The following is a 22671-nucleotide window of genomic DNA, read 5'->3' on the forward strand; positions in this document are numbered from 1 at the left end:
TTAATTTCCTTCACTATTACATTCATAACTAATAAGAAAATGATACTACTGGCTGGGCAGTCCTGCTTTATTCCACATTGTTTTTATTTCTTCCCCAATCTAGCCATTTCCATTTAGTTTCACATAGCTCCTTTCATAAACAGATTTTATTACCTGTAATATTTTTATGCTTACATTACATGCCTGCAAAATTCCCCATAATGATTTATATTGACCTTAGGCTTTACTTGTATCTCCTATCATAACCTTCACTTCTAGATTTTTACTTACATCAATTACTTCTCTTAGTACCCATAAAGTACAGTTGTGTACACTTACCATAAATGTAGATGTTGAGTGTATTCACTGTTGCAGTCATCACACTTGGGTTATCTGCCTGCAGATAACCCTCAGGCAGCCCGAATACCAGAGACTTAGTATTTCTGCGTCGGATGCTGTCGCTTCAATGACGTCAGGTTGTCAGGGGTATAAAACAGGCAGCCGACACCATTACATCAGTTTTTCTTGCCCCAAATGACATGAGCCTCCCAATAGGGAGCTAGTATATGGTGGGGAAACACCACCAATAGAAAGTAAATACCAATACCAGTAGGAATAGCCATACAGAGGAGAGAGAGAGAGAGAGAGAGAGAAAACCAGGGGGATAGAGGGAGGGAAATAAGGACTGCAACAGTGAATATACTCGAACATCTACATTTATGTTAAGTGTACACAGCTGTACTATGTTTTTTGTTTCACTGTTGCAGTCATCACACTTGGGATGATTCCAAAGCTGAGGAAGGGTGGAGGCAGTCAAGAAGAGCAAGGGCTTGATAGTAGGCCTTGTAAGACTGCTGTAGCAAATCCTGCCATGGATTTGGAAAAGATAGGCAGGTGGTAATGCTTGGTGAAGGCGTGTACAGAACTCCAGGTAGCAGCTTCCAGTGTGTCCCTTGTAGGGACTCCCCTGAGAAATGCTGTAGAGGTAGATGTAGCTCTAGTGGAATGTGTTCTGACCCCCTAAGGTGTTGGTTTTCCATGGTGCTTGTAGCAGAAATGGATGCAGTGTGCTATCCATTTAGAAATGGTTTGTTTTGAAATGGCCTTGCCATCTGCCCCTGTTGCAAAGTTGACTAGCAGCTAGTCAGATTTTCTGAAAGGCTTAGTCCTATCAAGGTAGAACATGAGCTGTCTGTGCACATCCAAAGAGTGCAGGATCCTTTCCCCTTTATTTTGAGGATTAGGGAAGAAGGTTGGCAAATGGATGGATTGGTTGAGAGCCACACTGGACACCATTTAAGGCATAAGGAAGGTTTAAGTTCTGAGGGAAACCCTGTCAGCATGGAAAATAACGAAGGGTTCCACAGCCATCAATGCTTGCAACTCAAGACACTCTTCTAGCTGAAGTGATGGCTGGAAGCAAGGCTTTTTTCCAAGAGAGGAATTTTAACTCTGCTGAAGCAGCAGATTCAAAATGGGGAAGCATGAGCTTTTCCAGAACAAAGTTCAGGTCCCAAGCGGGGGTGGGTGTTCTCCTTGGTGGCCTTAAGTTGTTTGCCCTTCTCAGGAACTGTCTGATGAGAGGGTGAGAGAATAGAGGTGGTTCAGTATTATAATAAGCCAAAATGGCAGAGGCATGGATCTTAATGGAGGAGAAGGATAGGCCTCTGTGTAGTAGTTCTGCTAGGTAATCCAGGATTAGAGGTAAGGAGTGCAGTGCTCTGTCATTTCCCTAAGACTGAATCCAAGAACAATACCTTTGCCACTTTTCAGCATAGGATTTCCTAGCACTGGGCCTTCTGGCTTCAAGTATGAAGTCCAGCACCTGCTTGCTTAGGGTTGCTGGTGGGATATTTAAGGAATAAGCCAGGCTGCAAGATTTAGGGGTTGCAATTGTGGATGCAAAATCAGTCCCTCCTGGTGAAAAATCAGGGTTGGGGTCTGGTGTAGGTGCCAGGATGGCACCACTGTCAGGCTGTGCAGGAGTGGGTACCAGTGCTGGCATGGCCAGTCTGGGGCAATCAGAATTGTCCTTGGCTTGTCTTATTTTATCTCGAGTAATACTCGAGATAAGGGACAGAGGGGGGAAAGGCATAGATTGAGAGGTTTTCCCATTGAAAGGATAGGGCATCCACCTTCCAAGCCTTGCTGTAAGGGTTCCTGGTGCAGAATTTGCTTAACTGGTGGTTGTCGAAGGAGGCAGAGAGATCCAACTCTGGGGCCCCCATTTCTGGATCAGAAGGTTGAAGGTGCTGGGCTCCAATTTTCACTTGTGTGAGTCTAGGATATTTCTGCTTTAGTCGTCTGCCAGTGAATTTTGCCTGGCAGGAATTGAGCTTGTAGATGAACTTGGTTGTCCAAGGCCATGTTCCACAAGACCATGGCAAACCTGCAGAGTGGGTAAGAATCGGATCCCCCCCTGCTTGATGATGTACCACATATGGTGTTGTCTGTTTTTTATCAGCAGTTGTCCTGGAAAGAGTAGGTATCTGAAAGCTGTCGGGGCATTCTGTACAGCTAGCATCTCTTTTTGATTGATGTGCAGGAGAATTTGCCTTGGGCTCCAGTAGCCCTAAATACATTTGCCCGTCATGTGAGCCCCCCCATGTATAATCTGATGTGTCTGTGGTTAAGGTCTGGGTGGCGTGGGGTTGAGTAAAATGTAGTCCCTTGTTGTGGTTGCATGCTTCTGCCCACCAAAGGAATTCTGCCCTTAGACAAGGTATGATAGAAGTGACTTTTTCCAGGTCCTGAGAATGTTGGCACCAAAGACTTGAGTACCACCGAAGTTTCCTCATATGCAGTCTTGCACATGGAATTAGTAGAATACATGAAGCCATGAACACGAACGCTTGCAGTAATTTTCTTGCAGATAGCTGGGTTCTGGTGGCCATTTGTTTGAAGTAGTCTGTCAGATAGACCTGCTTTTCTGAAGTGAGGAATGCCATCTGGACAGTTGTGTCCAAGCTTGCTCCCAGGAATACAATCTTTTGACTGGGTAACAGTTGCGAATGATGGTGTACCCCAGTGAAGTTAGAAGGTTTTTTACAAATGTCTGGTGTTGAAGCAGCAACTCCTGACTATCCACCTGAATCAGGCAGTCGTCCAAGTATGAGTAAATTTGGATTTTTGTCTGCCTGCAGTATGCACTGGCTGGAGTCGGGCATTTTGTGAACACCATGGGCGCAGTAGATAAGACAAAGGGAAGAGCAGAGAACTGATAATGCATAGACCCTGCGCTGAAACGTAGGATATTTCCTGCATGACTCTCTTATGGGGATGTGCAGACAGGCTTCTTTTAAGACTAGGGTGACTAACCAGGCATCCTTGACTAACATACGGAGAGAAGCTGTTGCAGGGTAAGCATCTTGAATTTTGGTACCACCAGGAAGGTGTTGAGAATTGAAAGATTCAGGATTGGGTGCCAAGCGCCCTCTTTCCTGGGTACCAGGAATAGTCTGGAGTAGAATACTTGACCCTGCTGTTCTACTGGAACAAGCTGAATAGCTCTGATATTGAGCAGGGAAAGTACTTGGTTTTGAGCCTCTGCCCACTGGTTTGGAAGAAGGTCTGGAAACCCGCTTGGGGTTAGCAGTGAATGGAAATAAAATCTGTACCCCTGGGTTACAATGTTGAGGACCCATCTGTCCTGAGTGATGGACATCCAGTTTTTTGCATGAAGGGCAAGATTTCCTCCTAGGGGCACAAGCAATTGGACAGGGCTGGGAAGCAGAGTTGACAAGTCATTGTGAGCTTTTTCCATAAGGAGGTGGCTTATCACTCCCTGCTCTAGGGGTGGGGGCGCTCCATTGCTTAGATCTCTGCATACCATGAGACTGTAGTCTGGGTGGTTTGTTTCCCCTGGGTCTTGTTTGGGAAGACCTGGAGGGGGCTGGAAAGGACTAGTGTTTTGAAGGGCAATGCCTACTGAATCTAAGGGGTTGCACTTGTAGGAATTATTTAACAGTTTGCATAGATTTAGCCTTTTCTTCCATCTTTTTGAGAACGTATTCTACTTTAGTGTCAAACGGTCCTTATTTAAAGGAGCGTCTAGTAATTTAGACTTGACATGATCTGGCAAGGCCTGCTCGATCAGCCAAGCATGTCTTCTCAGTACAGAGCCAGTGACTGCTGCCCTGCAAGATGCTTCCAGGGCATCAAAGCCACACTGCAAAGTATGCTTACTAACTTGGTTTGCAGAGTGCATAAGCTCCTGCAATTCTTTATTTTCTGCACAATCTGGAAAAAGTACCACTTTTTGTTTAATAAGTTCCATAATATGTTGCTGGTATTTCAGCATGTGAAACTGGCAATTCAATGCCCTGAAAGCAAGAGTTGTAGAGGTATATACCTTCTTACTCCATCTGTCCAAAGCTCTGAAATCCCTGTCTGAAGGGATAGGATTTTTGGCTGTAGTAGCCTTAATGCCTTTAGGTCCCTGGTAAATGATCTCTGGATCAGCAGTAGGATTCTTGAAAAGAAACTTGAGTCAGGTACTCTGTAGTACCGGTCTGGTTTCGTAGGGGCTGGAGGTAAAGTGTCTGGAGTAAGACTGGATTCCATGAAAACATCACCCACAACATCCAGGACAGGGGATATAGCTAAAGGTCTGTGCTGAGGCAACTCTAAAAATTCTCCGAGTATCTTTTTGGACTGAGAATAGTCTTGGCATTCCCAATGGAAATACTCATAAGCAAGGTTTCACCAAAAGAGAAATCCTCTGGAGGGGAGGCAGAGGGAATGGATTTCCACTACATCTGAATCCTCATAGATGGATAAGGGCATGTCTTCATAATCAGAAAAGTCAGAGTCATCTGATTCCTGGTCTATAGAACCCGAAGGGGACTGGAATCTGTCACTTAGCTGGGGAAGGCTGGCTTCCCCTAATCAGCGCAATAAGGTCTTCAGCCATTCTAAGCATTTGTTTTTGTGGCATCGGTGCCTGAGCATGCACTTTGGTAGTCGGTTTTCTAGGCGTAGTGCATACTCTGGGCCTAAGAAACTCGGTAGTTTTGGTGAAAAAAGAAGTCTGTTTGATTCGAAGATTGGTAGGATGAAAAACTCCCTCAGAAGCCGGTGCCTGCACAGCGGCTCCGGACCCATCTAAGGAAGGGACATCCACTGGTTCCATAGTTTTAGCATTTCGCGGCACACTGGACTTCGAATGAGTCTCAGCAGCGGCCTGCGAATCCATAGGAGCGGGCATCAGGGGCAGCAAAGGCGCCACACTGAGTACCGGCAGACTGGCAACTAGCTTAACGGAAGCGTCGGCGGCAGTTTTGGACTTATGCGGTCTGTCTCTATCTTAACGTTTTTTCGGAAGATCGGTAGTCGGATGGCTTACCAAAGCCTTTTCAGAATATGGAGATAGAGCGCGAAAGAATTTATTGACAAAGACAGCCCGACGACGAATGGTTCGGGCGTTAAACAAGGCACAAAACCGACAGCGAGGGACGTTGTGGTCTGGGCCTAAACAGGTGAAGCAGTAAGAATGAAAATTTCTGAGAGGTATTTACTTTCCACAGGCAAGACAATTGTTAACTTTTTCTGACATCGGTTAGAGGAAGAAAAAAGAATCCCCAATGGGGTACTTAGCTTTAGAAGACTTCTGGATTATTCAACTCGAAAACAAAAAATTCAGGTAGCGGCCGACCGGTACTTGCTTTGGGCTCCTCCTTGGCAAAAAAGACTGATGTAATGGTGTCGGCTGCCTGTTTTTATACCCCTGACGACCTGACCATGGAAAAAGCGACAACATCCAATTCAGAAATACTAAGTCTCTGGTATTCGGGCTGACTGAGAGCTACCTGCAGGAAGATAACCCAAGTGTGATGACTGCAACAGTGAAACACGAAGAACATCTGATAATGCATAGATCCTGAACTGAAACGTAGGTATTTCCTGCATGACTCCCTTATGGGGATGTGCAGACAGGCTTCTTTTAAGTCTAGGGTGACTAACCAGGCATCCTTGGCTACCACAGGAAGAAGCTGTTGCAGGGTAAGCAGTTTTGAATTTTGGTACCACCAGCAAGGTGTTGACAATTGAAAGATCCAGGATTGGGTGCCAAGAGCCCTCTTTCCTGGGTACCAGGAAGAGTCTGGAGTAGAATACTTAACCCCTCTGCTCTACTGGAACCGGCTGAATAGCTCTGATATTGAGCAGGGAAGTTACTTGGCTGTGAGCCTCTGCCCACTGGTTTGGAGGAAGGTCTGGAAACCCGCTTGGGGTTGGCAGTGAATGGAAATAAAATGTGTACCCCTGGGATACAATGTTGAGGATCCACCGGTCCTGTGTGATGGACATCCAATTTTTTACATGAAGGGCAAGTTTTCCTCCTAGGGGCACAAGCAATTGGGCTGGGGAGTGGAGTAAAGAAGTCACTGAGTTTTTTTTAAGGAGGTGGCTTACCACTCCCCGCTTTAGGGGTGGGGGCATTCCATTGTTTAGATCTCTGCATACCCTGAGACTGTAGTCTGGGTGGTCTGTTTCCCCTGGGTGTGGTTTGAGAAGGCCTGGAGGGGGCTGAAAAGGACCAGTGTTTGGAAGGGCAATGCCTACTGAATCTAGGGGGTTGCAATTGTAAGAATTCTTTAACAGTCTGCACAGATTTAGCTTTTTCTTCAATCTTTTTAAGAACCTCTTCTGCTTTGGTGCCAAACTGTCCTTGTTCAAAGGACCGTCTAGTAACTTTGTTTTGACATGGTCTGGCAAGGTCTGCTCCTTCAGCCAAGCATGTCTTCTCAGTACAGATCCAATGACCGCTACCCAGCAAGATGCTTCTAGGGCGTCAAAGCCACACTGCAAAGTATGCTTACTGACTTGGCTTGCAGAGTGCATAAGCTCCTGCAATTCTTTATTTTCTGCACAGTCTGTAAAGGTTGCCACTTTTTGTTTAATAAGTTCCAAAATATGCTGCTGGTACTTCAGCATGTGAAACTGACAATTCAATGCCCTAATAGCAAGAGTTGCAGAGGTTCATAGGTAGGTACTAGGCTATTGGCCCTAGGGCCTATATAAGCCTAGCCAAAAGGTATACTGGCTTTCGCCACCCAAGAAAATTATTTTCCTGTGCCACTGTCGAGCAGAGTCACAGAAGTGATCCCCGGGGTGAATTTCCTATCTCCCATCCAATCATCAAGATTTTTCTTGAAGAGTGCTAATGAGGAGCTTTGCTTGATATAGACAAGTACTTTGTTCCAGAGTATGGGAAGTCTCTGGGACAGGAATCTATCCCTGCAGCATGTTCTGTTTATTGTGGTGACAAGGTTTAGGTCCCTAGAGCATGTAGCTCGGAGGGATTGGGATTTCTTTAAGTGGAGCATGTCCAAAAGCTCTGGGTTTGACAAAGCTTTGTGCGTTAGGCAGAGATCGCCTCTGAGTAGACGATATGTGACTGAGTAAAGCTGCAGTTTTTTGAGACTGTCTGTGTAGGGCATCTGTTTGAGGCCAGCAATCCTCTTTGTGAGGTATTTCTGCGGCCTTTCCAGTTGTTGTAGATGTCTTGTGAGGTACATACCAAAATGGGCGTTGTACTCTATAATGGGTCTAATAAGCGATGAGTAGAGGGGAACAATGACCTCTTTTTCTGGTTGAGAAACCTTTTGTGATTAGGTGTGCCATGTAGAAGGATTTCCTGACTACTGTGGTGATGTGATTACCAAAGGAGAGAATAATGTCCACCTGTGTCCCAAGGTCTCTCATCACATTATGGCTCCTAGTTTACAGTCATCTGCGAACTTAGTTAGCCAAAGACCTTCTGTGTTACCCTGTACTTCAGAGAAGTAGATACCAAACAGGAGAGAACCCAATACTGAAACCTGTGGTACTCCACTTGTCACTGGTCTAAAGTTGGATTTGGAGTCTGCTACTTTCACAGTGTGGGTTCTGTCAGTGAGCCAGTTGGCAACCCATCTTGTGACACAAGGATTTATACCTAGTTTAGCGAGTTTATCTATAATTCCAGAGTGGGGGATGGTGTTGAAAGATTTGGAGAGATCTAGATAGGCTGTGTGAACCATCTTACCCTCATCTACGGCTTTGGTGACTGCTTCAAAGTAGTCTTATCAGGTTTAGGAGACATGATCTGCCTTTTACAAACCCAAACTGGTTGGGGTCCAGAGTTTGGAGATTACCAATATCATTGTTTATAAGTTCCATAGCCTTGCAGACCAAGCTCGTCAGGCTAATGGGGCAGTAGTTTCTGGGGTCCGTGGTTGCTCCCCTTTTGTGGAGTGGGATAACCTTCGCTGTTAGTCATTCAGTGGGTACATAGCCTGAGGTAAGGCTATGATTGAACATGGTACTTGGGGTGCCAGTTCGTTCTATAGTTCATGTAGAACGCAGCCTGGGATGTTGTCAGGCCCCATGGATGCTGTGTTCTTGGCTTTGCAGAGTGTTTTTTTTACCTGTGCAGCAGTGATTACAGGAACTTTGCATTCTTCCGGTATAGAGATGGGCCCTTTAGGGTATATACCTTCTTACCCCATCTGTCCAAAGCTCTGGGATCCCTGTCTGAAGGGGTGGGATTCTTGGCTGTAATAGCCTTGATACCTTTAGGCCCCTGGGAAATGACCTCTGGGTCAGCAGTAGGATTTGTGAAAATAAATTTGTGTGTGTCAGGTACTCTGTAGTACCTGTCTGGTTTCCTAGGGGCAGGAGGCAAACTGTCAGGAGTAAGACTGGATTCCATTAAAACATCACCACCCAGGACAGGGGGTATTGTTAAAGGCCTGTACTGAGGCAACTCTAGGAATTCTCTAAGTCTCTTTTTGGACTGAGGACAGTCTTGGCATTCCCAGTGGAAATGCTCTCAAGGTATGCAAGGTTTCACCAAATGAAAAGTCCTCTGGAAAGGAGGCAGACAGAATGGATTCCTCTGCATCTGAATCCTCATAAGCAGATAAGGGCAGGTCTTCATAATCAGAAATCTAAGGAGTCATCAGACTCCTGGTCTGTAGAAGCTGTAGGGGACTGGTTTCTCTCTCTCAGCAGGGGAAAGCTGACTTCCCCTAATCAGTATAATGAAGTCTTCTGCCACTCTAAGCATTTGTTTTTGTGGCATGGGAGCAGGTGCATGTGCTTTTGGTCATTGGTTTTCTAGGCGTATTGCATACTCTGGGCCTAAGAAACTCAGTAGTTTTGGTTAAAAAAGAAGTCGTCTTGTTTGAGTTCAACATCGGCTGAGGGAAGAACTACCTCAGAAGCCGGTGCCTGCACAGCGGCTCTGGACCCATCCAAGGTAGAGACATCCACAGGTTCCACAGTCGAAGAGTTTTGCTGCATACCAGACTCAGAATGGGTCTCAGTAGAGGCCTGAGAATCCAATGAAATGGACATCAGGGGCTGCAAAAGCGCCTCACTGAGTACCGGCGGACTGGCAACTAGTTTAATGGAAGCGTCATCGGCAGCTTTGGACCTATGCGGTCTATCTCTTGTCTTTATCCTTATGTTTTTAAGGAATATGGGTAGTCGGATGTCTTACTGAAGCCATTTCAGAATACGGAGATCAAGAGCAAAAGAATTTAGTGACAAAGAGCCCGACAACGAATGGTTCAGGTGTTAAACAAGGCACAAAACTGACAGCGAGGTACGTCGTGGTCTGGGCCTAAACAGGTGACGCAGTAATAATGAAAATCTCTGAGAGGTATTTGCTTTCCACAGATAAGACAATTGTTAACTTTTTCTGACATCCATTAGAGCAAGAAAAAAGGATCCCCAACGGGGTACATAGCTTTAGAAGACTTCATGATTATTTAATTCGTAAACGAAAATTCAGCTAGCAGCTGACCGGCACTTGCGAACTGCTTCTGCTTCAGGCTCCTCGGCAAGACAGACTGATGTAATGGCGTCAGCTGCCTGTTTTTATACCCCTGACATCAGTCTCGCAGTGACAGCAACAGACGCAGAAATACTAAGTCTCTGGTATTCGGGCAGACTGAAGGCTACCTGCAGGCAGATAACCCAAGTGTGATGACTGCAACAGTGAAACACGAGGAACATTGTTACTTCCTTTTCTTCAGAACATAATTTGGTCATATATTCTATCCACTTTTTGTAACCTTTTTGTTATCATATAAAAATGTTATAATCTGTATTATTCAATGTTATAGGTCTCCACTCTTCTATTTCCTCCATTTCCTTTAAGTATACATTTTTAACTCCTGTATATTTTTCTCTTTAATTCCAGCTGCTAACCATTCATTCATAACTTCAATTTTTTTTACTAGTCCTTCAGTTCTTTATACATACCATATTCAATTCCATCTAGTCCTGTTCTTTATACATACCATATTCAATTCCATCTAGTCCTGTTGCAGAATACATGTTAAAATATTTTAGAATTTCATGCAACTCTTTCATAGTTATTTTTTTTGTTCTAAATACCCATTATCTTCGTTAATTTTTTACCTTTACAAAATTTTTCTGTTCTCTTTTTTAACAAATTATTCCAATACATATTCTCTTTTGTATATTCCTTTTCATGTTATTTGCTTATCTTCCTTATTCTTTAATTCTTATTTTACTTCTTTTATTATTTTACTCAAATATGGTGCTACCTTTCTTCCCTTGTAAACAATATTTTTGTTTATATAACAAGTATATTTAATTTAATTCATTTAACATCTTTTTCATAAAAGGAATTTTTCTTCTCAAATAAGTGTCTGAATGTTTGACATGATATCTCATCCCTCTCTCTTTCTTTTCCTCCTTATACATTCTAAAATACTTATATTTTTAAAATTAAGCCACCAACAGTCCAAATCTCATAAAACTCTCTCATATTCATATGATTTTTCCATAATTTCATATGTTTCTCTTCTAAATGTAATTCCTTTTCACTGATTCTATGTATTCCTTTTCCTATTCTTATATTCATTTTCCTGTACTTTAATCCATAAAGCCGCATTATCTGAAAAATGCATTATACTTAATTCATTTTCCTTCAACTTTTAAACGATCAGATATTAAAAATGAATCCATGTCTGTCCTAATTTCATTCTTTTTTTTTTTTATTTTAAGTCCAGTGGTTATTCTCCCATACACTTAACTTTCCACTCCTCATAATTTCTTTAACCATTTTATCACAATTGCTCTTTTTTCCTTAAATACAATTAAAAACATCCCTCCACTATAATGCCCATATTTATGCAAACATATTCAAGAATATTTTTAAACATCTCCTTTTTGTTACATACGCATAAAAGTTGCAATTCTATACACATTTTTTCCATCTCAAGTCTATTACAGTAATTCATACAAGTTCCACTATGGTTACATCTAATATTTTAATGGGTTCTTGACATAATATACATATGCCTGAGGATATTTCTTTCCCCATGTTCCAAACAATCAGACTATTCCAAAGTTTTCCAGTTTGTCTTCTTTCTTCCTCTGTTAATCCGATTTCTAAAATAATATATGCATCTGCTGCAGCACACCACTGTAATATACCTATTCTCTTAAGATTTTCCATATTGTTCACATTTAAATCTAATATTTTCAGCTTTTAAGAACAGCAAGTATAAAAAAAATATCCTTTTCCTTTCTTTTCTCTTCTCTAAGCATTATATTTTTTCATTTTCTTTTCTCTAACTTTTCCCTATCAGCTTCATCCTCACTTGTCTCCTATGTTTCTTTTTCCTTGTTACTTTCTTCAACTTCATGTACAACCTCTACCAGTCACATCTTTTGGTACCCTTTCTTGGATAACAAATTCTTCTATCTTGCTCCAGTGTAACTTCATTTTCTTGCACATTCATTTTACATTCTAGCCATGAATGACTAGTACTGCCACATTTTTTGCATTATGCTCTGTTTTATCACATACCATCTTTTTTATGATATTCATTGATTAATCATTTTTTTCCACAAAAATAACAAGTCTTTGGTTGATCAATGTATTTCACAAAACCCGTTACCATGAACAATAATAATACTAGGTATATACATAACAGTATCATTTTCCATTTATAGTATTACTCCACATTCCTATCCCCCCAGTCCATAGTCCTCTTTGTAGAGCCCATTACATCTTTACATATAGTTAAATGTCCTTTCAGTTCTTTTGTTTAAAAATCAGTTCTAAATTGGATTACTCTCTTTTTTCTGTCTGTAAAAAGCTTGCATCACATATTCTGATCATGGATAAATATTTTTCTTTTGGTCATGTGCACACAAAAAATTTCCATGGCCTGCCCAGTCTCAAATATCAAGTCACAGTCTCTTGTTAATTAAAATAAATTGTCTTTACTCTTTTGCTTTGACACCCAGAGGTGCTATGGCAGCGTCCCAAACCTCATACCTGTCCACACTTTCTTCTTTTTGTACTGCTCACATGTACCGTATACTTCTTTTTTTTTATTTTCTCTTTGTGTTCCTTCTCCAACAGTTTGTGCATACGTTTTTTGTCTCTGGAACTTTTTCTGGCATAGTCTCTTCTTGTCCTTTTCCTTCTATTTTTTCCATGTCACTCCATGGGATTGCTGCTCCATTTTCCGGCTCACCTTGTTTTACCATTTCTTCCAAATCATCAAATAATCATCCCCCAACCCCCCCCAACTGGAGGGTTGTAATTATGCATTTTTCAGAGGTTAACTCTCTCTCCTTCAAAGTCCTTTGAACGTTTTCATATGAATCCATCTCCGTTTCAGGCACAATCTCCTTTTCTTCTAATGTCACTGCTTTTCTACACCCACATCAGAAAAAAAAACTTCTGGTAGCAATTCTACCATTTCAGCTACATTTTCTGCAACTTTCACTCCAGTTTCAGCAAAACCTGAATCAGCCATGTTTTATCCCTGTTCCTCCTGGCTGCCTCCGCACCTGGATAGGAAAAGTACAGTTGTGTACAATTACCATAAATGTAGTTGTTAGAGTGTACTCACTGTTGCAGTCATCACATTTGGGTTATCTGCTTGCAGTAGCCCTGTCGGCCTGATTAACAAAGTCTGGGGTCCTGCGTCGGTTGAGGTCTCTTCTTCCATGACATCAGGTAGTCAGGGGTATAAAACATGCAGCTGATGCCATTACATCAGTTTTTCTTGCCCCAGATGTCAGGTGCCCCCTTAATGGGAAGCAATAATAAAAAAAAATATATATATATATATATATATATATATATATATATATATATATATATATATATATACACACACACACACACACACACACAAGGTTATACCTCCAACAAAAAAGCAAATACACCAAAAAGCTTTTAAGCATAGTAAAGGAGAGTAGAGGTATAGCCAAAAAAAGTCAGGGGGCTGGAGGGAGGGTAACCAGGACTGCAACAGTGAATACACTCGCACATCTACATTTATGGTAAGTGTACACAACTGTAAGATGTTCTTTGTGTTTCACTGTTGCAGTCATCACATTTGGGTAGATTTCCAAAGCTAAGGATGGGAGGAGGAATTTAGATAGCATTAGGACCAGCTATCAAGTCCTGCAAGACTGCAGTGGCAAAGCCAACTCTGGATTTAGAGAAAAATTGGCAAATGGTAATGCTTGGTGAAAGTATATACAGAACTCCAGGTAGCAGCTTCTAGGATGTCCCTGTTAGGGACACCTCTGAGAAAGGCTGTAGAGGTTGATGCAGCCCTGGATGAATGGGGTCTGATCCCCTGTGGGATAGGTTTTCCATGGTGCTTACAGCAGAAACGAATGCAATGGCCTATCCATTTAGAAATGGTTTGCTTTGAAATAGCCTTCCCCTCTGCCCCTGCAGCAAATGCTACCAGCAGTTGTTCAGATTTCCTTTGAGGTTTAGTCCTGTCCAAGTAAAATCCAAGTTGTCTGTGCACATCTAAGGAGGGCAGCATCCGTTCCCCCTTGTTCTGTGGATTAGGAAAGAAGGTTGGCAAATTAATGGACTGATTAAGAGCCACACTGGATACCACTTTGGGCATGAAGAAGGGATCAGTTCTGAGGTTCACCCTGTCCGCATGAAAGATGATGAAAGGCTCCACTGCCATAAGGGCCTGTAATTCAGATACCCTTCTTGCTGAAGTGATTGCTAAAAGGAAAGCTGTTTTCCAGGAAAGAAATTTTAACTCTGCACTTGCAGCTGGCTCAAAAGGAAGAAGAGGGAGTTTCTCCAATACAAAGTTAAGGTACCAGGCTGGAGTTGGGGCTCTCCTGGGTGCTCAAGTTTTTGACCCCTCAGAGGAACTGATTCCGCAGTGGATGAGAGAAGAGGAGTGGTTCTGTGTTAAAATGAGCTGAAATGGCTGAGGCGTGAATTTTGATGGAAGAAAAAGAAAGGCCCTTGTGATGCATCTCAGTTAAGTACTGAAGATCTGAGGTATGCTGGGCGCTGCTGTGCCCATCCCTTGAGATTGGTTCCAGGCACAGAATCTTCTCCATTTTTCAGCATAAGATTTTCTAGTACTAGGGCTCCTTGCCTCTAAAATGATATCTAACACTTGTTTACTGAGGGATGGTAATGGAGAGATTAGGTAAATAGCCAGGCTGCTAGGTTCAGGGTTTGAAGCTGAGGGTGCAGAATCTGGTTCTCCTGCTGTGATAACAGGGTAGGGGTCTGAGGCAGGTGCCATGGAGCCAGCAGTGACACACTGCGCAAGAGGGGGTACCAGTGTTGGTGCAGCCAGTCTGATGCAATCAATATCAACCTTTGTTTGTCCGGCTTGATCTTTGTTAATACTTTGGAGAGGAGAGGCAGAGGAGGAAAGGCATAAACTGATAGGTTTTGTCCAGCTGAAGGACAGAGCATCCACTTTCCAAGCTTGTTTGTGGGAGTCCTTGTGCAAAATTTGTCCAATTGGTAGTTCTGGGGGGAGACAAACTGGTCTATATTTGGGCTCCCCCATTTGTTTGTCAACATGATGAAAGTCTTTGGTTCCAGTTTCCACTTGTGTGGGTCCATGAGGTTTCTGCTTAGTCCGTCTGCCAGTGTATTTAGTTTTCCTGGCAGGAATTGAGCCTGTAGATGCACTTGGTAGCTCAAGGCTGTGTTCCACAGTGCTATGGCTAGTCTGCAGATGGGGGTAAGAATGGGTACCCCCCCCCTGCTTGTTTATATACCACATAGTGGTGTTGTCCGTCTTTACCATTAATTGTCCTGGAAGAATGTGGTCCTTGAAGGCTGTCAGAGCATTCTGTACAGCTATTTCTTTTTGATTGATATGCAAGTCCATTTGACTTGGGTTCCATTTGCCCTGAATGCACTTCCCTGTCAGGTGAGCTCCCATGCATAGTCTGATGCGTCTGTTAGGGTTTTGGCGGCAGGGAGTAGAATGAATGGTAGTCCCTTGTTTTGGTGGTAGGCCTCTGCCCACCAAAGGAACTCTAACAGTAGGCAAGGTATGATAGGAATCATTGCTTCTAGATCCTGAGAATGTTGACACCACAGGCTTTTTAGATACCATTGTAGTTAACTCGTATGCAGGCTTGCATATGGAATTAGAACAATGCAGGAGGCCAGGAACCCCAAGGCTTGCAGTATTGGCCTTGCAAATAGCAGGGTTTTTGTGGCCATTAGTTTGAAGTAGGTTGTCAAATGAATTTGTTTCTCTGGCGTGAGAAAAGCCATCCGGGAAGTTGTATTCAAGCTTGCTCCCAGGAATATAATTTGTTGACAGGGTACCAGGTGTGATTTCTTTTCATTTATGGTGTACCCCAGACAAGTGAGCACCTTTTGTACAAATGCCAGATGATTCAAAAGTATGTCCTGGCTTTCTGCCTGAATTAGACAATCGTCCAGGTATGAGTATTATGAATATTTCTTTGCCTGCAAAATGTAATGACTGGAGCTAGGCACTTTACGAATACCCTGGGAGCAGTAGATAAGCCAAAGGGCGGTGCAGAGAACTGCTAGTGCATGTACCCTGCTTTGAAGCGTAGGTACCTTCTGCAAGATTCATTGATTGGGATGTGCAGGTAGGCTTCCTTTAAATCGAGTGTTGCCAACCAGGCATCTTTGCCTAGCATAGGAAGCAAATGAAGAGTTAGCATCTTGAATTTTGGAATCACCAAAAAAGTGTTTAAGGTAGACCGGTCCAGGATAGGATGCCATGAGTTGTCTTTTCTGAGTACGAGGAAAAGTCTTGAGTAGAAACCTTGTTCCTTTTCCTCTTCCGGTAAAGTATGAATAGCCTTTATGCTTAAAGGAGAGGGTGCTTGCTTTTGAGCCTCTTGCCCACTGATTTGGGGGTAGATCTGGCCAACCATTTGGGGTTGGTACCGTGTGGAAGTGTAATCTGTATCCTTGGGCAACTAGATTTAAAACCCTTTTGTCCTGGGTAATGAGTTCCCAGTTTTTCGCATGCAGAGCAATCTTTCCCCCCAAAGGGGCAGTCAGTTGAAAAGTGTTTGGAAGTTTTAAAGTTAAGTCATTGAGACAGTTTACCATGGGAGGGGGGTTACTACTACCAGATTGGAAGTGGGAGCCCCCCACTGCTTAGTCCTATGCGTACCCTGGGACTGAAGCCTTGGTGTTCTGCTGGATCTGGGTTTGGACTGAGAAGGCCTGGAAGAGGCCGTAAAGACCAATTTGCAGTGGGCCAATGCCTACTAAATCTTGGAGGTTGTACTTGTAAGAAATCTTTAACAGTTTGCATAGATTTAGCTTTTTCCTCCATCTTTTTCCTCCATCTTTTTAAGAACTTCTGCCTTGTTGCCAAAGAGGTGGTCCTGATTTAAGGGGGCATCCAGTAATTTAGGTTTAACATGATCTGGCAAGGACTGCTCCTTAAGCCAAGCATGCCTTCTAAGTACAGACCCAGTGACAGCAGCCCTGCAAGATGCCTCTAGTGAATCAAAACCACATTGCAAAGTATGTTTTCCAACTTGTTCAGCAAAATGCATTAAATCCTGTAAATCTTTATTTTCAGCACAGTCAGGAATCACCATCATTTTCTGTTTAAGCAATCCAATAATATGCTGCTGATACTTTAACATATGAAACTGGCAGTTTAAGGTCCTAATGGCCAAGGTTGTAGAAGTGTATACCTTCTTACCCCATGTATTCAGCGCCCTGGAGTCTCTATCAGAGGGGGTAGGATTTTTGGCAGTAGTAGCCATAATGCCATTGGGTCCCTGTGAAATGGTCTCAGGATCCGCAGTAGGATTTTTGAAAAGGAACTTGAGAGTCAGGAACCCTGTAATATCTATCAGGTTTTCTGGGAGCAGGAGGTAAAGAGTCAGGGACTAAGCTAGATCCCGAAAAGGCATAATCAACAATGTCTAGTACAGGAGGGATAGCTAAAGGCCTGTGCTGGGGTAGGAGTAAGAAATCCCTAAGCGTCTTTTTAGAATCAGAGTAATCCTGACTTTCCCAACGAAAATGCTCCCTAAGAGTATGCAAGGTTTCACCAAAAGAAAAATCCTCTTGGGGGGGGGGGGGCAGAGGGAACAGAGTCCTCAGCATCAGAATCCTCAAAAGTAGATGAGGGTAAATCCTGGTCATCAGAGGAAACAGAAATTTCAGAATCCTGGTCAGAAGTATCATAAGCAAAATCAGTCCTAGGTCTCAAAGGGGGAAGGTTGGCTTCCCCTGATTAAAGTAATAAGGTCTTCAGCCATTCTTATTTGTTTTCTAAGCAGAGAGGCCTGACCATGCGGTCTGGGCGTCAGTTTTCTAGGCATGGTTCAAGTTTTAAGCCTTGAATTAGAAGATGGCGTTGGTTTGATATACAAGTCAGTAGGCCTGAATACACCCTCAGAAGTCGGTGCCTGAACAGTGGCTCCGGACCCATCCAAGGTAGAGACATCCGCAGGCTCCACAGTTGAAGCATCTCGCGGCATTACCTGACTCCGAATGGGTCTCAGTAGAGGCCTGCAAATCTAAAGTAGCGGGTATCAGGGGCTGCGAAAGCGCTTCACTGAGTACCGGCAAACTGGCTTAGGAGAAGCGTCGTCGGCAGTTTAGGACCTTCTGTCTCTGTCTTTATCTTTGCGTTTTTTCAGAAGGTCAGTAGTCGGATGGCTTACCGAAGACGTATCTGGATAATTGAACCGAGCACCAAAATATATAGAAGCGAAAATATACAGACGGATAATTCGTTGTTTAAATAAGACACAAAACCGACAGCGAGGTACATCGTGGTCAGGGCCTAGGCAAGGAATACAGTACAAATGGAAATTTTTATGAGGTATTTGCTTTCCACAAGAAATACATTTACTTTTACTGACATCGGTTTAGAGCAAGAAAAAGTTTCACCAACGGGGTACTTAGCTTTAGTTGAAGACTTCGGTTCTGAAACTCGAAAACGAAAATTTCAGTAGGAGGCCGACCTACACTTGCGAACTGCTTATGCTTTGGGCACCGCACGGTAAGAAAGACTGATGTAATGGTGTCGGCTGTATGTTTTATACCCCTGACGTCACGGAAGAGGAGACAGCAACCGACGCAGGACCCAAGACTTTGTTAATCAGGCCGACTGTGGGCTACTGCAAGCAGATAACCCAAATGTGATGACTACAACAGTGAAACACTAAGAACATCAGGAAATCAGGATGTGTAACACACAAACTCTTCCTCCGACTACCAAGAGTAGGGTAAGTTCCCCGATGTCCTGGCCAAATTTCTCCAAATAGAAATACCAAATAAGGTTTCCCCTGAAGAGAGAATACTTAACCTGCTCGACAAAAGATAAATAAAATAAAAATAAAACAATGAAGGAAACTGAACAGAAAATATCCAACACTAACCATGCCCTTGGCTAAGATACAACCTTAACTTGTTTTCTTCTGCTAAAAGACAAATACAGGTGCTTAACAGTCTAGCGTAGCATACCTAACCGTGACTGTAGTGTACCATCTTCTGTGGATGCCATGTCATTAAGTCTTAGCAGACCTCTCCCTCTTTCAACCCAGGACTGGGAAGTCTTGTCAAACACAAACAGTTTACACTGGATCTGCAAAAAAAAAAGCATCACAGAAGTGTTACTCCATCTGAAAATGAATTAACCCTAATGCTGTTAACACAGGTCAATGAAAGCCAGCTGCAGCATTCTGAGCACTATCTTACAATATAATGGCTGGTAACCACATAGATATTGTCTCAAAATACCAAAGTAGTACGTGCACCACTTAAATGAAATGACACTTCATTATGGATACGAGTGGACATGACAAGTGATACATTTCTTGCTGCCAGTAACTCTCATTTATGTTTTATCATAGTGCACTAATCAGAAACTGACAACTTTCAGACACAGCCCGGGCAATGTGATTCACAGTTTCTACATGAAATAAAAGACATTAGAGAGTATGCAAATATTAACATATATACAAAGTTAAATGCATTATCAGAGTTGACATGGTGCAGTTTCATACACACAAACCTGAAGAGGGCAAACAAAATTGACAAGGTGCATAGTTACATTTTCACTGTAAAGCAACACACACTTCACAATACAATCAATCGGTAGTGAATGAAATGGGTAACTGAGGTATGGGAAGGAGAGTAGAGCAGATGACTGGCATCTGTGTAATATACATTTTTTTAGGACTGGTGCATTTGGATTTTGCTGTACATTAAATTTATCAATTGCTTACGGAATTTACAGTTATACTATAAACAAGTTCCTTATCAGTTGGCATACAACAGGAACCCTCCTTAACTGACTATGTTTATCCTTTATACAGATCATAATTCAGCACATTTCTGGATGATCCCACCATAGGGGGTGACTGTACTAAGGCAGTGTGTGGCAAATGCACAAGTGCACCCCCCCCACCCCAACTTCTCAGTATTCTAACTTACCAACAAGTAAGCACCTTCCTGAAAATAAAAAAAAAAATGGATATCTGAACCTTGCATTACAGTGAACTCCAGCATCTTATGTTAACTGGGAAGAGTAACCCTCAGCAGAAAGTACTGGGGCCTTCCTGACCTAAAGACCCGCTTGCAGATGCAATAATACAAAAAGAACCCTATCTGACGGGCCTTTAGTTGGTTAACTCCCATACAGTTTCCACCAGTGACACCAGAATGGATGAAGCCAGAGGACAGCCCTCAGACCAAGACTTAGAAGGCTGCATCCTCAGGTACGGCTGTATCAAAGAAAGCCAAAGAACTGAACTTGCAACCAAAACAGTGATGTTTAAGTAAAATGTGAATGTCAAAAATGAAATCGATGTTGCACAAAACTTCAAAACAGCAGCATTCTTGAAACCACTGGAAGCAGCCATGCATCTAGTTAAGCGAACTTTGAAAGCAGCATTCAAAAGCATGCAGTTTCCTATCTGACAGCCAAGACACAATTCAGTTGTTAATCTATACAGTAACAGACTGGTTAGAAGCTATAACCTCCTCCCTCTCTAAAGAAAATGCAACGAAGTACAGTTGTGGCAAGAATTTACCATAAAGTACAGTTGTGTACACTTACCATAAATGTAGATGTTAGAGTGTATTCACTGTTGCAGTCATTACATTTGGGTAATCTGCTGGCAGGTTGCCCTCAGTTGGCCTGATTAACAAAGTCTTGGGTCCTGCGTCGGTTGCTGTCCCTTCTTCCGTGACGTCAGGTCGTCAGGGGTATAAAACATGCCATTACATCAGTTTTTCTTGCCCCAGATGTCAGGTGTCCCCCAAAAGGGGAGCAAATAAAATTAAAAACACAAAAAATATACCTCCAGTCCCAAAAGCAAATACACCAAAAGGGCTTTTAAGCATAGTGAAAGAAAGTAGAGGTATAGCCAAAGAAAAATAGGGGGCTGGAGGGAGGGTAACCAGGAGTGCAACAGTGAATACACTCGAACATCTACATTTATGGTAAGTGTGCACAACTGTACTATGTTCTTTGTGTTTCACTGTTGCAGTCATTACATTTGGGTAGATTCCCAAAGCTATGGTTGGGTGGAGGGAATTATACAGCATTAGGACTAGCTATAAGGCCCTGCAGGACAGCAGTGGCAAAGCCAGCTCTTGATTTAGAGAAAAGTGGTAAATGGTAATGTTTGGTGAACTTATGAACTGAGCTCCAGGTAGCAGCTTCTAGAATGTCCCTGGTAGGAACACCTCTGAGAAAGGCTGTAGACGTAGATGCAGCCCTGGTGGAATGGGATCGGATCTCGTGAGGGATAGTTTTTCCATGATGCATATAGCAGAAACAAATACAATGGCTTCTCCATTTGGAAATGGTTTGCTTTGAAATAGCCTTTCCCTCTGCGCCTGCAGCAAATGCCACCAGCAGTTGTTCAGATTTTCTTTGAGATTTTGTCCCGTTTAAGTAAAATCTAAGTTGTCTGTGTACATCCAATGAATGCAGAATTCACTCCCCCTTGTTCTGTGGCTTGGGAAAGAAAGTTGGCAAATGTATGGTCTGAGTAAGAGCCACACTGGATACCACCTTAGGCATGAAGGATGGATTGGTCCTGAGAGATACCCTGTCCGCATGAAAAATGATGAAAGGCTCCACTGCCATAAGAGCCAGTAATTCGGAAATACTTCTAGCTGAAGTGACTGCTAAAAGGAAAGCTGTTTTCCAGGAGAGAAATTTGAAGTCTGCAGTAGCTGCTGGCTCGAAAGGAGGGAGAGTGGGCTTTTCCAATACAAAATTGAGGTCCCAGGCAGGGGTTGGAGCGGTAAGTTTTTGGCCCCTCTGAGATACTGCTTTAGCAGAGGATGAGAGTAGAGGGGAAGTTCTGTGTTGTAATGAGCTGAAGCATGGATTTTTATGGAAGAACAGGACAGGCCCTTGTGAAGCATTTCAGTTAAGTATTGTAAAATCTGAGAAATGTTGGGCAGTGCTGTGCTTGTCCCTTGAGACTGACTCCAGGCACAGAATCTTTTCCATTTATCAGCATAAGATTTTCTAGTACTAGGCCTTCTCGCCTCCAAAATGACATCCATCACTGGTTTGCTGAGGGATGCCAAGGGTGAATTTAGGTGATTAGCCATGCTGCAAGATTCAGAGTTTGGAGCTGAGTGTGCAGAATTTGGTTCTTCGGCTGAGACAGTAAGTAAGGTGTCTGTGGCAGGTGCAACACATTACGTAGGAGTGGGTACCCAGTGTTGGCAAGGCCAGTCTGGCGCAATCAAAATCATTTTTGGTTTGTCCCGTTTGACTTTTAGTAGAACTTTGGAGAGCAGAGGCAGAGGGGGGAAAGGCACAGACTGATAGGGGTTTCCAGCTGAAGGATAGAGCATCCACTTTCCAGGCTTTTTTGTGATGAGTTCTTGTGCAAAATTTGTCCAACTGATAGTTCTGGGGTGAGGCAAAACATTTGTATGTCAACATGTTGAAAATCCATGGTTGCAGTTTCCATTCGTGTGGGTCCATGAGATTTCTGCTTAGTTCATCTGCCAGAGTATTCAGCTGTCCTGGCAGGAATTGAGCTTGTAGTTGTACTTGACAGGTCAAGGCCGTGTTCCACAATGCCATGGTTAGTCTGCAAAGGGGGTAGGAGTGTGTACCCCCCCTGCTTGTTTATGTACCACATAACCGTGGTGTTGTCTGTCTTTATCATTAATTGTCCTGGATGAAGGTAGTCCTTGAAGGCTGTCAGTGCATTCTGTACAGCTAGCATTTCTTTTTGATTGATATGAAGGTGCATTTGATTTGGGCTCCATTTCCCCTGAATGCACTTCCCTGCCAGATGTGCCCACCAAACATAGTCTGATGCGTCTGTAGTTAGGGTTTGGTTGGCAGGGGGTGGTGTGAATGGCAGTCCCTTGTTTTGGTGGCAGGCCTCTGCCCACCACAGGAACTCTAGTTGCAGGCA

At 43.1% G+C, this 22671-nt stretch overlaps 1 protein-coding gene across 1 annotated transcript in view; it reads right to left on the reverse strand.

Annotated features, from left to right (window-relative positions):
- Positions 1 to 22671, reverse strand: part of RANBP3 (RAN binding protein 3) — a 2163070-nt gene that overhangs the window by 453245 nt on the left and 1687154 nt on the right. Inside the window, exon 15 of the mRNA XM_044054814.1 lies at positions 18737 to 18857. Coding sequence (XP_043910749.1) covers positions 18737 to 18857 — 121 coding nt within the window. The remainder of the gene's footprint in view (positions 1 to 18736; positions 18858 to 22671) is intronic.

This window comes from Protopterus annectens, chromosome 13.part0 (genome assembly GCF_019279795.1).
Source record: "Protopterus annectens isolate FY-2018-M chromosome 13.part0, PAN1.0, whole genome shotgun sequence".
Classification (NCBI taxonomy): Eukaryota; Metazoa; Chordata; order Ceratodontiformes; family Protopteridae; genus Protopterus; species Protopterus annectens.